The sequence below is a fragment of the Pseudophryne corroboree genome, chromosome 10 (genome assembly GCF_028390025.1).
Source record: "Pseudophryne corroboree isolate aPseCor3 chromosome 10, aPseCor3.hap2, whole genome shotgun sequence".
Classification (NCBI taxonomy): Eukaryota; Metazoa; Chordata; class Amphibia; order Anura; family Myobatrachidae; genus Pseudophryne; species Pseudophryne corroboree.
Genome location: NC_086453.1, coordinates 209,708,492 through 209,726,507, shown reverse-complemented (window position 1 = coordinate 209,726,507; position 18,016 = coordinate 209,708,492). Strand labels below are relative to the sequence as shown.

Genomic DNA, 18,016 nt, shown 5'->3' with positions numbered 1-18,016 from the left:
GGTTAAAATTCATGCACTTAGCCACTTTCTCCGATAACCACCGCCGCAATGATGTCCTTCAGTCAGCGGGGTATTCTTCCCGGAGATGCCGTCTGCTCTGTATCAGGCGGAAGACAGGATTCGTCTTGCACTTGTAAGCCACGCCCAACGCGTTTCGTCACTTGGGGACTTCGTCAGGAGCTGTGTCATTGGATCCTCTATGTTCACCTTTTAACCATTGCTTTGTACAGCGATTGGCTAATTGCTTAATCACACATCATATCTCTAAATTTAATACTTATTTTGTTTAAAAAACATCTTATTCCTCATTGTTTATACCTTCACATTATATCTATCATAACAACACTTTTGCCACTTTTTGACACTTCAGAATAAAAACATAAACAGAAATAACGCTACTGCACTCACAGCTGATTAACCTCTTACTGCTGATCTCTTTCTTACATGCTTTCAATTACTACATCTCTACTCTCACATGTGTTCCTAATTGTTTTACCGTCTGACAGCATTAGCTTGAGGGTAATCAGCAATGAGCTTGCAGTGCCCAAAATTTATACACCATTCATTTGTTCATCTAATTCTTACTTTGTCTTTATAAACATATACATACATTTGAATTTATTAAAAAAGACCGAATCTTTACAAACCGACTTTTATATATATTTATATGTGTGTGTGTGTGTATATATATATATATATATATATATATATATATATATGTATATATATATATAGAAAGAAATTGGAGCACTCACCAGTCTCAATACTCAAATATGCACCAGATTTATTTGTATTGACAGCATAATTCAGCTGTGCCTCACAGCCTATGTGGTAACAAGTGTACCTTCCAGCATACAGGGTATCTCAAACGTTTTCGGTCCTTGCAGACCATCATCAGGAGATATTTAATAATATTCAAGGAAAGCTGTCTTAACCATCCAATCATCCATCTGCAGCATATCTGGCCATGCCTCACCGGCTCCTTAAATACCCTAAAATTCAAAAATTCGCGCCAATACGGCGTCATAGTGACCTCATTGTGTGGGCGGAGCCACCCAAACCACACTAAACTGTCACCACTACGTATAAATCAAAATATATTAGACCTTACCCTTTATGCCCTACAGATAGCGTTTTCGCCAACATCTAGTCACATCACAATCAGGACACATATTACCCATTGTGTTTACCTTTACCTACGGGTGGATTTAACCCACCGCCGGAGACCGCATTGCTGTGACTAGATGTTGGCGAAAACGCTATCTGTAGGGCATAAAGGGTAAGGTCTAATATATTTTGATTTATACGTAGTGGTGACAGTTTAGTGTGGTTTGGGTGGCTCCGCCCACACAATGAGGTCACTATGACGCCGTATTGGCGCGAATTTTTGAATTTTAGGGTATTTAAGGAGCCGGTGAGGCATGGCCAGATATGCTGCAGATGGATGATTGGATGGTTAAGACAGCTTTCCTTGAATATTATTAAATATCTCCTGATGATGGTCTGCAAGGACCGAAAACGTTTGAGATACCCTCTATGCTGGAAGGTACACTTGTTACCACATAGGCTGTGAGGCACAGCTGAATTATGCTGTCAATACAAATAAATCTGGTGCATATTTGAGTATTGAGACTGGTGAGTGCTCCAATTTCTTTCTATATACAATTGGATGTTCGTGAGAACTTCTTTGGATGACACCCCAGCGGATGGACTATGATCAAAACGTGAGTGCGACCCATATACCCATATGTATATATATATATATATATATATATGTGTGTGTGTGTGTGTGTGTGTGTGTGTGTGTGTATATATATATATATATATAGTAACAGGTAAGTGGCAATTCAATGGACTTGGCACGAAAACTAAGACAGCAGTTTGCAGATGAATGCAACGTTTCAGATTTTACTCCTTTGTCAGGCAATATACATACAAACAGATAGCGTCAGTGCTTACCTAAATACCCCCATGAAGTGAATCCTCCCTCTCACACGCCGCCGTTCCCGGAGCCGGTGCTGCCCGCACTTCCGGTCAGCTGCATTTCCTGTTTCCAATGACATCCCTCTGTGTCATACTTTCCACATCACACATCTGGGGTTGGAGCCGCCCGCTCCTCCGGTCAGCAATGTACTTGCATTATCCATGGTGTTGGCATGGCAACCGGTCCAACAGGAAGCAGCGGTTACTGTGGAGACAGTACACAAAATATAAAATATTACATACACAATGTTCTAAAATAAAATCATAATCAGAGCTGGATAGAAAAAGAGTCATGGAGAAAAAACATCACTATATATCAATTAGCATCTGTTATCGATATTGTTTACTTCTAATATAGTACACTTAATAAACCCTACAGATATAAGTAAATATTCACTCAGTTGTCATATAGTTATTCAAAATCGGTGATAGCTAAAGGATATCAACCTATTGATCCCTATTCAAAAGGAACTAGACAAATGTACTATATGGCAATTGTTCATTAAGGAATCCTGGCATTACAGTGTACAGTCTAAAGATCCACTGTGCCTCTAAACGTAGGAGTCTCTTCCCTCTATCTCCCCCTTGAAGATCATTGGGAACATGGTCGATAATCACATATCTCAACGTAGGAAGATTGTGTTTCTCTTGAGCGAAGTGTCTCGCTACTGGGTGATCATTGTCTTTCGCAGCTAGGGCAGCTCTAATAGCCGAGCGGTGCTGAGTGAGCCTCTACCTGAAAGTCCTAATAGTCTTGCCTATATAATATAGGCCACAGGGACATTTGATGGCATAAATTACGTACGTGCTCAAGCATGTTGTTATGAACCACAAGCAGTGGTTCATTCCTGTTTGCTTTCTGTTTATGAATTTTATGTTATAGTTCTGTTGCAGGCCAGGATTTCTCTTGTACTGGTTTGGAAGACTCTTGTTGGCCGCCGGTGGTGAGTCTGTGTAATTGCAGCTTGTTTCTATGTGTTAAGCCTCACCTGTCAGATATTTGGTCATTATGTGGTGAGTCTCTGTACTGCAGTCTGGCTCTTGTCTGTGTACCTCACCTGCCTGTATTTTGGTCATTACCTTGTGCCTGGCTTCCAGCCATCCTGACTGGGGTGTGTTTCCCTTATTACCCAGCTAGCCCTGCAGTTCAGTGCTGGTGATAGAAGATTGTCATTATACCTGTATGTTCCTGTGAGAACCTGTCAGCTTCCTGTGGAATTTCTATCCTGCGTCTAGAGTATTCCTGTTTGCAGCCAGTCCGTTCCTGTGTCCTGAGTCATGGTTTCTGGAGCCTAGTCCTGGGAATCTGTTCCAGCCTTCCGGTCCAGTGATCCTGTACCTTCAGCCTTGGGGTCCTGTTCCTTCTGCATACACCCTTCGTGGTGTCGTGAGTAGCGGCCTTGCCGCACTGTTTGGCTGAAGCCTTATATTCTTTATTTGTGTTTGCTTTGGTGTTTTCTGCGGAGGTTTCTGCCATTGCTGTCCTAGCCGAAATACGACGGTGTTGTGTTTGGCATCTGGACAGCGTCGCTTTTGTTACAGTTTGTCTTGGCTGCCGCGCCGCACATGCATTTGTTGTAGTGTTCAGTAGTTTCCCCTATCTTTGTGTTTCCGTTTTAGTTAGAGGTTCCCCTTGTTCTCTCTCAGTCTCGGTTAACGCCTTGTCTCCAAATAAGACCGGGGGGCATTGGAGTTGGGCAGACCTAATCCGCCCTTCAAACACGGCTGCCGTGGGCTCAAGAAAACATGGTCTCGCAGGCGTAGACCGACCACGTGAGGGAGACAACTGAGTCAGGGTTTCCATAGGGGTCGCTGCTAAACTCAGTTTTAACTGCAGCATCACGTTCCTGTACTTGGAGCTTGTCCACCCTGTCTCTTGAGTACCGAGTACAGTGAACGTAACACATGTCACTGGATGTTGTGTTTGAAACTTTCGGCCAGAATGTGGGAGTAAGATATTTTTGGTAGCTATCATAAAACTGCACGCCGTGCAGCCCACACACTTATAACAGCCATTAGGTCTCTTCTGTGTATACCTGGATTTTTTTTCCCTAATATCAGTGTGTACCACCCAATCGCGTATATTTTGTCCTCTCTTATAGTAGGACATTATGTTAGTATGTTTCAAGTTTCTTAATTCTCTATCCTGCTGGATAATAGGCCATAATGGATGGGTGGTTTGCTTAAGTACATGATCCGCTGTATTAAATCTGTGAACCCAATGTAGGCAATCTTCCTCTTTTTTTTCTGGACCAAAATATTCTTTCTGAGGGTTGCTTCTCTTGTCCACATGATTCCTTGAAAGAAAAAAATTAAGGTTTGTTGGTGCTGTGTAGGCGGGTGTAGATACGCCTCTGTAGATCAGCAGCCACCTGGTGAAAAGGTAGCCAACCTCTTCAGTAATGCAAATGCTAGTATGTAGATTCTACCAGGTAGGTGCTCAGAACCACAGAAATGATCCAATAAAATACAATTTTTTATTTCAAACAGCACATTAAAAACCAAATTTCATATGGTAAGCTAGTTATTGCACTTGCAATACTTCTTATGTGGTACAATACTTCTTATTGCACTTGCAATACTTCTTATGTGGTACAATATTAGGATCCCTGGGATTATCAATATATTAGTATACAAGATGCTCAAAGCATATATTTTCAAACACCCCTTATGATATATCAGGCAGAAGCATTCAATGCAGTTCTGTTGGTATCAAAAAGAGCTGTATGGTGCTACTGACCAAGTGAGAACAGCTAGATTAAATGAAATAATCTTGCATATATTAAGGCATGTGTCCATTCAGCAGTTCATCCCACTTACTTCAAGTTTACCAGTGAAATAGTATGTGCACAGGTCCACTGAGTGCTCCACAGTAGCTGGTTAGTGAGTATTATAATGCCACCAAAAAAAGATGTAACTATTGGCTTTGCTGATGAATAGTATGCAGTTGATATCAATTAGTATTGGTAATAAATGCCGGCAAAGTGTCAATATATAGAAATACAAATTTGCTGTTGAGTATACCTGTCAAATTGTCCGTAGCTTTCTCGGCAGTACATAGACCCTCTAAGCATAGTTCCTAGCCATGGGTGCAGCGTCCATAGCAACCGCTGCTTGTAGCATCGATACCCAGACGGAGGTGTCAGCTGTGTGTGGCCGTACACTGTCAGGCAGTGAATTCAGCGGCGCAGGTTGCCGCAGCTGTGTTCAGGTCTCAGGCAGTGTCAGAAACCACTACTCGTGCCTGCTCATTGATGTGTAGTGATGTGAGCAGCACAGCGGTAGTCACTGTAGCGGGGTGTGCTCGATCGTGGTGGGCATTCAATATCTATGAACCACGGTCCGATCCCAGAGAGACTTTAATCTTCTACGCGTTTCTCCGCACACAGGCGGCTTCGTCCGGAGGCAGACTGCCCCTTGCTCTAAATTTATGCTCCATTTGGTTCATCTTAATCATCAATTCCTCAGGATCACTCGTTATCCTCTTTACTCTGAGGAATTGGGAATACGGTAATCCTCGTTTCAATGCTGGCAGTTGGCAACTCTGTACTGCTAGTAGTGTGTTCCGATCTGTGGGTTTTGAATATATAGCGGTTCTTAATTTATTGTTTTCCTTTGATATACTGTAAGTACATCCAGGTAATGTACAGATGTTTGGCTCATCGAGTATGTCAATTTGATGGGACAGTCCTGCAAATTGATGGCATTCACGAATGTGGAGAATTCTTCTTGATTGCCAGTCCATAGTAAAATCACATCATCTATGTACCTGGTGTAAAATATTATCTTAGAGGCCATAGGTGACATAAAGAACATTATTTTCTCAATAGCAAAGATATATGAATTGGCGAATGCCGGGGTCACGTGGGACCCCATGGCACATCCGCTAAGTTGTAGATAGAACTGTCCATTAAATAAAAATACATTTCTTGACAATGTGAGCTGCAGTAATTTCACAAACAGTTCAATTGTAGGGCCTGAATATTTTACACTATTAAATCTCTTATTTGCTTTTAACTCATCCAAATGTGGGATGCTGGTGTATAAACTCATGATGTCCATCAAGCATAACCATGTGTTAGCTGGAATAGTACCCAGATCATCCAATTTGTTGAGCAATGATGTTGTATCTTGTATAGATGTAGATTCAGCTTTAACACACGGTTGAAGATAATGGTCTAAATATTTTGAAATGTTGCTGTATAATGAATCGCACGCCGAGATTATCTGCCTGCCCGGAGGTTTTTTCAAATCCTTATGAATTTTGGGAAGACAATATAAAAGCGGTACTCTAGGATGTTAAATAAGAAGATAATCCGCCACATCCTGAGTGAAGATGCAGTCCTCTACAGCCTTTTTGATGATGGTTTCCAGTTCCCTTTTATAGATAGGCATTGGATCCGTAGTTAATTTTCTGTACACTGCTTCATTAGAAAGTTGTGAATACATTTCATTTTTGTATCATCAATACCCCAAATAACAATGCCTCCACCTTTATCAGCTGGTAAAATCATGATGTTGTCATCATTCCTCAAAGACCTCAAAGCCCTGAATTCCTCTTGTGTTAAATTCGGGAAGGTTTTTACTTCCTTCTCCACTTGTGCAATAACTCGTGAGTCCAAAGCTTTCATAAAGCTGGAGATCGAGGTGTTATGAGACGGAGGTTCAAATTTAGATTTGTTTTTAAATTTCTGTTTTTCCAGATCTCTCATAGCTTATTCTTTAGGTGTATATTTAAAGAAATCACAGAGTTTCAGTTGTCTGTTGAGGTGTGCCTGGTCTATTTTCCATTCAAATCCTTCGAATTAATTTGTCGGAATGAATGACAATCCTCTATTCAAAACTTTTATCTCCGAAGCAGATAGTTCCCTTTCTGAAAGGTTAAATAGTAGGTTTTCTTGGGTCGTCCACGGCTTCTCTTTTCGTTTGCACTGTCCGCCCCTTCTGATCGGTCTGTGCTTTTTCCATGGCGAGCGTGGGTCTTTACCCCTAAAGGGAGTTTTCCATTGATACTTTCAGTAGATCCAACTACTCCCCTAAATTCATTAGTTGAAGAGTTAGAGTCACTCATTGTTGCATCTTCTCTAGTGACTTTACAGAAAGTTCTGCATGATCTATACGGTCTGTTTCTCTGACCTTTTAGTACTAGTCAGCCATGGATACACATTTAGTTCCAGATAATCTCTATTTACCCTCTCAAATTTGTTCTTCTTAAACATAACTAGATCCTTCTTGAAACTAGCCACTTACTGTTCCAATTTCTCCAGCCAGTTCGTGGTTTCATCTTTTCGGAAACAAAGGAGTAAACTCCGAAACGTCGCATTCATCTGCAAACTGCTGTCTTAGTTTTCGTTTAAACAGAGATTTTGCAAGTCCGTTGGAGTGCCACTTACCTGTTACACTATATATATATATATATATATATAATATTTCTTCTCTATACAGGAAGACAGTTGTCATTTCAGTTATACAGTATTGTCCATTCCGGATTGTAGTTATGATGTCGGCATTGCAAAAGCAGACATGGTCGAAATGTCAACATGGTCTTTTAGGTCTAAGATTAGGGTTAGGGCTACAACTGTAGAAAAACATTAAGTCAATATGAACGGGTGAGGATTAAAAGATCGACAGTGTCTAGACAGACTGTCAATGGATCGATACCAGATGGTGGATTGTCAAAAGGTTGACAGGGTGAAAAGGTCGACAGTTAAATAACAGAAAATATGGACTTGAATGTCTGTTTACAAAGATAAATTTAAATATGAAACTCATAGTGTAAATAACATTGTAGATAGCTGAATACCCATGCTTTGCTACGGGATGAGGATGGTAAATTAGAATGATAGTTGTTCGTTAATTTACGTTGGTTGGCGATCTAGTATATAGACATATCTTGCTTCCCTGACGCACTTTGTGTAGTGGCGGGACCCCTTTTTGGTCCCCCAAGGGACCCTGCTCTTCCCACTACACAACTCTCAGTCTGTGGCTTCCTGCTGCCTCCATTCCCCTCCTCACATCATGTCAGTGCCCCTGTGAAATGATCGATTTATTTACAGTTTCTTATATAGCACAGCACATTATGTATCTCCTAATATACTCTGTGCTGCTGGGGGACCGTGCTACTTCCACTATATAACTCTGTGTGTGGGTTCGTGCTACCTGCATTCCCCTCCTCACATCATGTCACTGGCCCTGCCACATGGAGCCCTGTCATCACTGACATATCATGCATGTTCTGATATAGTGTCTGCTGCTGGCCCACCCCTAGGGGTGTTAGTGGTGTGTTACCCTACAGTGTTTGTTCCCATAGTGTAAGTCATATGTGCAGCAAGTTTGGTGTAAATTGCTCCAGGCATTCCAGAGTTATGCTGTCTGCTGAAAAACTCTGTGCTGCCGCCTCACCCCTAGGGGTGTCTTACACCCACAGTGTTTGTTCCCAGCTTGTAAGTCATATGTGTACCAAGTTTGTTGTAAATTGGTCCAGGCATTCGAGAGTTATGCTGTCTCCTGGAATACTCTGTGCTGCTGTCCCACCCCTAGGGGTACTAGGGGTGTCTAACCCCCATAGAGTTTGTTCTCAAATTGTAAGTCAGATGTGTACCAAGTTTGGTGAAAATTGCTCCAGGCCTTCCACATTAATGCTGTCTGCTGACATTCTCTGTGCTGCGGTCCCACCCCTAGGGGTGTCTGACCCCCACAGTGTTTGTTTCCAGAGTGTAAGTCAGATGTGTACCAAGTTTGTTGTAAATTGCTTCAGGCATTCAAGAGTTACACTGTGTGCTGAAATACTCAGTGCTGCTGCCTCAGACCTATGGGTGCTAGGGGTGTCTCCCCCCCCCCCCCCCCCCCCCACAGTGTTTGTTTACAGATTGTAAGGCATATGTGTACCAATTTTTGAGTACATTGCTCCAGCAATTCCGGAGTTATGCTGTCTCCTGAAATACTCTGTGCTGCTGTCTGCCCCCTAGGGGTGCTAGGGATTTCAAAATGTTTTAGTTGCCTCCGCCGTGTTTTAATATGCTAGTATGTAAAATTTCACAATCTTCGCTTGTAAACTGTTGATTTGTATAGAAAGACAGAAGGACAAATTTATATTTTTATGTATTAGATATTATAATTCCCTTTATTTCATATTTTTAATGAAACTTTCTTTGGAATCATAGTATGTAGATATTCAACCAAATGATGGCTTTGGAACTCTTCTTCCCTTGGAGACAATGAATATGGACATCATATTTAGAGCCCCAAAAGCTGGTGAATACAATTTTGACATCACTTGCAAATCGGCTATTAATAGGTGAGGAGATAAATGTAGGAGCTGTATTATATGTAACTTACATATGTTAAGCTGTGTCAATGCATTATATTGAACCCATTTACTTGATTTTGTTCTCAGACAATTCAGCATCTCTTGTACAGCCATTGGTGTCCACTCACCTTTAGAGCTATCTCATTCTTTGATACAGTTCCCTGCAACAGCATTAAATGATGCTAGCACCGCAACCGTATATGTTGTCAATTCACATACCAGTCGCAATGAGTTCACTCACCCAGTACCAAGGATTGGAAAGGGAGAGATTGCACTAGTTGGACCTACATCATTTCAGTTCCAAGTGGCCAAGGACTCTCCTATCACCATATCACCATCGGTTGGCACGGTTTTGCCAGGAAAGGTAAAATTGCTATTTTAATTTCAATATAATGTGGTATTAAGTGTAATAATGTTTATTTAAAGATAAAGGGGATGATTCTGGATCGGATGCAGACATGGCTGCACAAAGCTGGCTTAAGGGGGGGGGGGGAAGGGAGCAGGGGGTAATTATCTGTGGTCAGTTGAAAAACCGGGACCCCAGCTGGATACATAGGTATAGGAGGGATACATGCAGAGCAGTATCACTATATACACAGCAAGGGGGTCTCAGCCCTGGTACCCACACAAAGACCCTGAACAGAAGCGCACGGCCTCCAAGCTCCTGTAGCAGCGCCCTCATCCTCCATCGGCATAAGAGGGATGGGGACAGCTGGAGGCACTGCACTGGGTGCAGGCGGCGGAGAGGTGACCATCCCGGGGACCGCACACTGCTAGACGCGGGAGAAAGAAGGGAGCACACCTCTGTCTGCGCTGGGAGTGGAACAGAGGAGGAGCAGGGAGCGTTGGCTGGGTCCCAGCTGTAAGTGCAGTTTGAAAATGTCAGCGTCCGCCAGCCATTCCTGCAGACCGGCTCTGATCAAAAGAAGAGGCCGCTCTTTGATCTGTGATCTTGTGCACCAATCACGGCTGGCGAACTGCCAGCGAATGAGAAGCTGCCGCTGGCTCACGGTCTCACCCAGTTTTAAAAAAAGCCTTGCCTTCTTTTATTTGGCAGCCAGTCCACCCATGAGCCAGGATAGGCTGGCGGCTGCTGCAAGCTTTAAAGTGCAGTGAAGCCAGGATCAGATGCTAGTGGCCGGACGGAGGCGGAACTGGTTCCGCCTTCATTTTGAAGTGACGGAACGCAGTTCCGCCCCATTCCGGCCCACTGCTCCAAGGTCACATTTTTTAACTTTGTCACAAGTTGAAAGCTGGAGGGGATTTGTAGAAGGCTAGATCCGCTGCAGACAGGACTAGCTTAAATTGGAAATGATCTGCTACATGTAGTCTCTAGGCTTTCTAGACCTCCTGCAAGAATACTCTAACATTGTCCTTAAAGTTATTACATTCAGTGTCTGTGAAGCTGGGTGCAGTAGTCGTTCACATAAGATAATTTATTTTAGACTTGACAAGTTTCCCCTTCCACCCACTTATGAACACAATACCCCAAACAGCTTACTAGACAGTTTTGATCTGAGATACTGATAATCTATATATATAAATGCGAAAGCCCCCACTCACTCACTCACTCACTCACTCACTCACTCACTCACTCACTCACTCACTCACTTATCACTAATACTCTTCCTGATATGTTAGGAAGATGAAATTTAACAGTATTCATCAGGTGGGAAATAGGAAAACAACGTAATTATAATTTTAATAAACCTCCCCTTGTCATTACCGATGCGTGACTTGTGTTGCATGAACGATAACGCCCAAAGGACAATCAGCTCAAAATTTGGATTGCACCTGCACTGTGTAGAATTTAATAAACTACAAAAATGCGAAAGCCCTCACTCACTGACTGACTCACTCGCTGATTCATCACTAATTCTCTTACTTCCCGATATGTTAGGAAGATAAAATTTAACGTAGATATTCTTCAGGTGGGAAATAGGAAAACGACGTAATTAGAATTTTTTTAAACCACCCCTTAGGGGATAAAAAGGGGGTTGACATAATGGCGTCATTACCGATCCGTGGCTTGCGTTGCATGAACCATAACGCCCAAACGGACAATCTGATTAAAATTTGGATTGCACCTCCAGTGTGTAGTATTTAATAAACTACAAAAATAGTTCTGTCACTTTTTATCGTCTCTGCTTCGGGTGCTCTTCGGGTAACGCCAAAAACATGGATTAGTATATACAGTACTTACATTAACACGTCTCAAATTTACATCTCTATAGATATACCAAATTTTTAACACTCATTTCTGCAGCGGGGTACACTGTGATTCCACAGGGAATTACATCAGGGTAAAGAGTTGGATCTGGATCTTGATCCGAGGCACCAACAGGCTAAAAGCTTTGACTGTTCCCAGGATGCATAGCGCCGCCTCCTCTATATCCCCGCCTCCAGGCACTGGAGCTCAGTTTGTAAGGTTGGTGTCTGCAGTGCAGGCAGCTAACAGGGAGGGCTGCTCTGAGCAGCCCTGAAAATAGCTTTTAAGAAGACAGAAGACTTCAAGGGCCGCAGCATAGGCACTTACAAGTGCTATATGTAATTTTGATATATCATGCTGCGTCTCCCTCACCTCCCCTGTCAGCGCTGTATACTCCCGCGCCCTGGTTGCCGGGTACTTACAGCGGAGGGCTCCGGTTTTCTATAGGGCACACACACTTTCCACTGCTCTCCAGGATCGCGTGGCCACATCAAGGGAGGAGGTAAGAAATCGCGATCCGGCGCGGTCTCTTGGAGATGGACCGCACATGCTGGCGTGAACACTGTGGCCGTGCAGAGACCCCACTAGACCACCAGGGCAAGGGCACAGGTCGGATTCCACAAAAATCCATTTTACTAAGGCCCGCAGTACCCGGTGGTGAAGTCCAGCAAGGGGATAAGGCTCTGACCTGTAGTCCCTCCCCCAGCCCCAGGCGCTATTTACTGCAAATGTTCCCGCCTTGGAGCTGCATCTCTCTGTCTCCCTCACTCCCTGTCAGCGTTTGGACGCCATTACACATATGCTGAGCTGACTCTGGGACTGCTGGGCAATGTCTCCTCTTTAAAGCCGCCTGCATCGACAGCGCTGTGTATTTACTGGACACTTAAGTATTCTACATGTCATTTAGACAGTGTTAGTTAAGAGCAAGTGCTTACATTCAGGGATATTTAGTACAAGTACTCTGGGATATATATCAAGTCTTTACTGTGCATTGGTATATCTATATATCTACATAGCTTTACTTAATAGTGCAGTTACTTAGTATTGCTAGTCCAGTGCAGCTTTATTGTTGTTTGCAATAATTTCTGCATTGTACATGTGACTGTGTGTGCCAATAGCTGCTGTGTGATCTCTATTTCATGTATCTCACACATATTGCTAACCCTATATTCTGTACCCTGAGTGCATCAGGGTTTTCATATAATATAGTGTTTCACAGGATATACTCTTTTGGTATTTTTCTCTGTGTATTGCAGTCACCATATACCTCTTAAGTCTTCTGTGTGTGCTCTGCTTGCAGTCACACTATACAGGGGATTTTTGTCAGGTGTTTTGTCTGCCTATATTGTACTATTTCACCCTACGGTTAGGCTTTCATATAATGTCAGCTAAACAGGATGATAGTTCCATGGCTGATCCTGCACCATGCAGTGCTAATACCTTGGATTTCTCTGAGGAAAATATTGCAGCTGAGGGTTCAGGTACTTGGGGTTTTATACAGCTCAGTCAGTATGCAGCAACGGGGGCAAATCAAGACCCGCTATGGGCTACCTTCTCTAATTTACTGACTACGCTAGTAACTAGACTTGTACCCCCCTATGGGACCTCCTGTGCCATTACAGCCGCATATTGTCCCTGCAGTTAATCCGCCATGGGCAGATACTCTGTCTTCTCAGTTACAGCAATTAAATCAGTGTTTGGCTAAGCAAAATCCTAACCCTCGCCTGCCTAAGACAATAGGGTCATATAAGCGGACCATTACTTCCTCACAATGCACACGTTTTGGATACTTCATTCGATGAAGATGGCGCATATACTGACCCCTCAGACACTGATGCAGATGCTTCTGATGGGGAATCTATGACACAAGTGGATGTTCCTGACCTCTTGGAGGCTATCAGTCTGATTCTTCAAATTGATGATGTCGTAGAACTTCCGGCTACCTCTAAGAAACCAGATAAGTTCAAGCGTCAGAAGGTTCCTAAATTAGTTTTACCCCATTCTGACCACTTTGTTGACATACGTCAGGAATCCTGGGTGTATCCAGGAAAGAAATTCTCCCTGTCTAAAAAGATGCTAGCTCATTATCCCCTCGCTGCAGAGTTAAATAAAAATTGGGAAACACCGCCGCCGGCGGACTCACAAGTTGCGCGTCTGGTGGTGTCATCTGTTCTGCCTGTCACTACCTTCACCTTTCTGAAGGAACCGACGGATAAGCGTATGGAGGGTTGCTTGAAGTCTATTTACTAGTGATGAGCGAGGTTCGGTTTTACTCGGTTTTACTCGGTTTTACTCGGTTCTCAAAACGGCATCTTATTGGCTATCCAAAACACGTGACATCCGTGAGCCAATAAGATGCCGTTTTGAGAACCGAGTAAAACCGAGTAAAACCGAACCCGCTCATCACTACTATTTACACTCTTGCTGGAGCTGTGCATAGGAATACTATTGCGGCCTCTTTGGCTGCTAAAGCTATAGAAGCCTGGGTTCAGGAAGTTGAAGCGGAACTACAGTCTAATTTTCCTGATAATGCTAGACAGTGTCTTTCATATATTATTACAGCCTCCAATTATATTCAGGAGCCGCCATCTGATGCAGGTATCCTGGCGGCCAAAGCATCTACTACGTCTATTCTGGCTTGCCGGATCCTCTGGTTGCGGTCCTGGTCTGTAAATCTGGACTCTAAAAAGACCTTGGAGGTGATATCTTTTAAGGGAAACATACTTTTTTGGGAAGATCTCAACAAGATCGTTGCTGACTTAGCATCTGCTAAGACTGCATGCCTGTCTAGTACTGCTCCTTCGGCTCCGATGGCTAAGAGTACTTCCTTTCGTTCCTTTCGACCTCCAGGTAAAGCAAAGGGTCGGGCGTACCCGAAACAGGCTCGCACTTCCAAATCCACTAAGCCCAAACCTAAACGTGCCTGGGCTTCCCGTCAGCCTGCTTCCAAAACAGACAAGCCTGCTGCATGACGGGACGGACCTCCCCCTGGTGGATCCCAGGGTGGGAGGACGACTTCTACGGTTTACCCAGGTATGGTTACAGACCACTTCGGATGCCTGGGTAAGGGAAGTCGTCACTCACAGATACGCCATCTCTTTCAAGAAACGTCCCCCTCGCCAGTTTTGCTCAACAAACATCCCTTCAGATCCGGTAAAAGCAAAAACTCTCCATTTGGTGGTACAATCCCTCCTGGACACAGGATTGATAGTGACGGTACCTCTGACTCAGAGAGGCAGGGGGTACTATTCAACACTGTTCCTAGTTCTGAAACCGAATTGGTCTTCCCGGCCCATTCTCAACCTCAAGTCTTTGAACAAATTTGTGAAAGTTTCCAAATTCCATATGGAAACTCTTCGCTCTATTGTTCTGGCTTTGGAGCCCAAGGACTATATGTTATCTCTGGACATAAAGGATGCTTACCTGCATATACCTATTGCAGTGTCACATCAGCAATACCTGCAATTTGCTATTGGCAACCTATTATTTTATTTATTTATTACCAGTTATTTATATAGCGCACACATATTCCGCAGCGCTTTACAGAGATTATTTGCCCATACACATCAGTCCCTGCCCCTGTGGAGCTTACAATCTATATTCACTATCACATGTACACACAGACACATTCACACTAGGGTTAATTTTATTTGGAAGCCAATTAACCTACCAGTATATTTTTGGATTGTGGGAGGAAACCGGAGTACCTGGAGGAAACCCACGCAAGTACGTGGAGAATATACAAACTCCGCACAGCCATGGTGGGAATCGAACCCATGACCTCACTGCTGTGAGGCAGTAATGCTAACCATTACACCATCCGTACTGCCCAAACCTACATTTTCAATTCCAGGCCTTACCTTTTGGTCTGACCACGGCTCCAAGAATTTTCACCAAGGTCATGGCGGTCATGACAGCTCTGCTCCATCGTCAGGGTATCAGGATCCTGCCGTATCTGGACGACTTGTTGATCCTGGCGAACTCACCAGGGGTTCTCCGTCATCTGGAACTGACGGTCCAATTCCTGCAAGCCCACTGGTGGCTCATCAACTGGAAGAAATCTTCCCTGGTCCCTGCTTAGAGCATGGTGCACCTGGGAATGCTGATGGACACTCACAACCAGCGGTTGTTTTTGTCTCCGGAGAAGGTCCTGAAACTTCAGGACAAGGTAAGATGCTTCCTATCCCACCCACATGTGTCGATACACTCAGCGATGCAAGTACTAGGTCTCATGGTGTCGGCTTTCAACGCTCAATTTCACTCCCACCCTCTACAGAGGTTAATCCTTTCCAAATGGGACGGCCTGCCTCACTGGATCAGGACTCACATGATCGCCTTGACTCTGGAGGTCCGCCTGTCACTGACCTGGTGGCTACAGGATCAGCAACTGAGCAGGGGTCGTCCCTTCTGGATCTCCAACTGGGTTCTTCTGACAACAGATGCCAGTCTGCGGGGTTGGGGCACGGGGTTGGAGCAACACTCTCTTCAGGGTCGGTGGACCAGGGAGGAGTCTCTCCTCCCGATAAACATTCTGGAATTGCGGGCAGTGTTCATTGCGTTGACACTAGCCCTGCCTCTGGTACAGAACAGGCCTGTTTAAGTACAGTCAAACGACGCCACCATGGTGGCGTACATAAATCATCAAGGCGGCACTCGAAGCTGCATGGCAACGAAGGAAGTGTCAAAGATCCTTCAATGGGTGGAACGCCATCTGCCAGCCATATCGGCAGTGTTCATTCTGGGAGTCCTCAACTGGAAAGCGGACTACCTCAGTCGTCTGGACGTACATGCCAGAGAGTGGAGCCTTCATCCGGAAGTCTTTCAACTATTAGTGTACAAGTGGGGCTACCACATGTAGACCTGATGGCGTCTCGACACAATCACAAGGTTCCGGTCTTCGGAGCAAGGACAAGGGATCCTCAAGCAGCGTTCATAGACGCACTGGCAATTCCATGGAACTTTCGGCTGCCGTACGTGTTCCCTCCGGTGTCACTTCTGCCCAGGGTAATAAAGAAATTCAAGCAAGAAGGAGGAATACTACTTCTAATTGCTCCAGCCTGGCCCAGACGGCATTGGTTCTCAGGCCTTCAAGATCTCTCAATAGATTGTCCTATTCTACTTCATCAAGCTCCCAGACATCCTCGTTCAGGGCCCTTGTGTCTACCAGGATCTGGCCCGGCTGGCTTTGACGGCGTGGGTCTTGAACCTTCAGCACTGAGGGCCAAAGGTTTTTCTGAGGCAGTCATTCAAACTACAGTATGTTGAAGGACCGTAAACCGGCTTCTGCTCGGATTTATCATAGGGTCTGGAATTCTTATTTCGCCTGGTGTGCGACTAACAATTATGATGTATACAAGTTCAGCACTGCCAAACTTTTGGCTTTCCTGCAACAGGGCCTGGACTTAGGCCTTCATCTGGCCTCCCTCAAGGTTCATATTTCTGCCTTGACGATATAGTTTCAGAGAAAATTTGCGACTCTGCCTGATCATACATTCACTCAGGGTGTTTTACGGATTCAACCTTCCTATGTCCCTCCTGTGGCTCCTTGGGATTTTTCAGTTATTCTGGATGCTTTACAAGAGTCTCCGTTTGAACCTCTTGAGTCTGTGGACCTTAAGTGGCTTACTCTTAAGGTCTTGTTTTTGCTGGCTATTGCCTCTGCTAGACGTATTTTAGACTTGGGTGCCTTGTCCTGTCGGTCAGCCTTTCTGATTTTTCACCGTGACCGGGCGGTTCTTAGAACTCTCCCTGGTTATCTGCCTAAGGTGGTGTCGTCTTTCCACCTTAACCAAGAGATTGTGGTTCTGGCCTTTACCTCTCCTGGTTTATCCTCCAAAGAAAATTCTTTGGATGTGGTACGGGTTCTCCGTATTTACGTGAAGAGAACAGCTTCGCTTAGGAGATCTGATTCTCTCTTTGTTCTTTTTGGTTTTCACAAACGTGGCTGGCCTGCTAATAAGCAGACCTTGGCCATATGGATTAGAATGGTGATTGCACATGCTTATGTACAGGCTGGCCTTCCAGCTCCTGCTACCATTAAAGCCCATTCTACTTGGTCTGTTGGACCTTCTTGGGCATCCCGCCGTTGTGCGACCCTTGAACAATTGTGCAAAGCGCCTACGTGGTCCTCAGTGAACACATTCATAAGGTTCAATGCCTTTGATACTTCTGCCTCCCAGGATGCCTCCATTGGACGCCGGGTTCTTGTACCCTCTACAGTCTGTCCCCTCCCATGAGGAACTGATTTAGGACATCCCCGATGTAATTCCCTGTGGAATCACAGTGTACCATGCTGCAGAAAAGGAGATTTATGGTAAGAACTTACCTTTGTTAAATCTCTTTCTGCGAGGTACACTGGATTCCACAGGGCGCCCACCCTGACGCACTTAGCTTCTTTGGGTTTGTATGGCATTAGCCGCTGGTACCTTCTCCTGTCATGAGAATGTAGTGTATGTGGCTATTAACTGTTGTCGTCTCTTTTACCTGCTACTGCATTGGACTGGTTAACAAAACTG

General features: G+C 44.3%; 1 protein-coding gene and 1 long non-coding RNA gene across 3 annotated transcripts in view; one reads left to right on the top strand and one right to left on the bottom strand.

Annotated features, from left to right (window-relative positions):
- The window catches only part of CFAP74 (cilia and flagella associated protein 74), a 741,155-nt gene that overhangs the window by 576,425 nt on the left and 146,714 nt on the right, over nt 1-18,016 (top strand). Inside the window, exons 25-26 of the mRNA XM_063943052.1 lie at nt 9,147-9,280; nt 9,380-9,656. Of these exons, the coding sequence (XP_063799122.1) occupies nt 9,147-9,280; nt 9,380-9,656 (411 nt within the window). The remainder of the gene's footprint in view (nt 1-9,146; nt 9,281-9,379; nt 9,657-18,016) is intronic.
- Nucleotides 1-18,016, bottom strand: part of LOC134966375 (uncharacterized) — a 106,869-nt gene that overhangs the window by 1,625 nt on the left and 87,228 nt on the right. For both annotated transcript variants that reach the window (XR_010188634.1, XR_010188633.1), the window contains exon 2: nt 1,960-2,188. This is a non-coding gene — a long non-coding RNA (uncharacterized LOC134966375). The remainder of the gene's footprint in view (nt 1-1,959; nt 2,189-18,016) is intronic.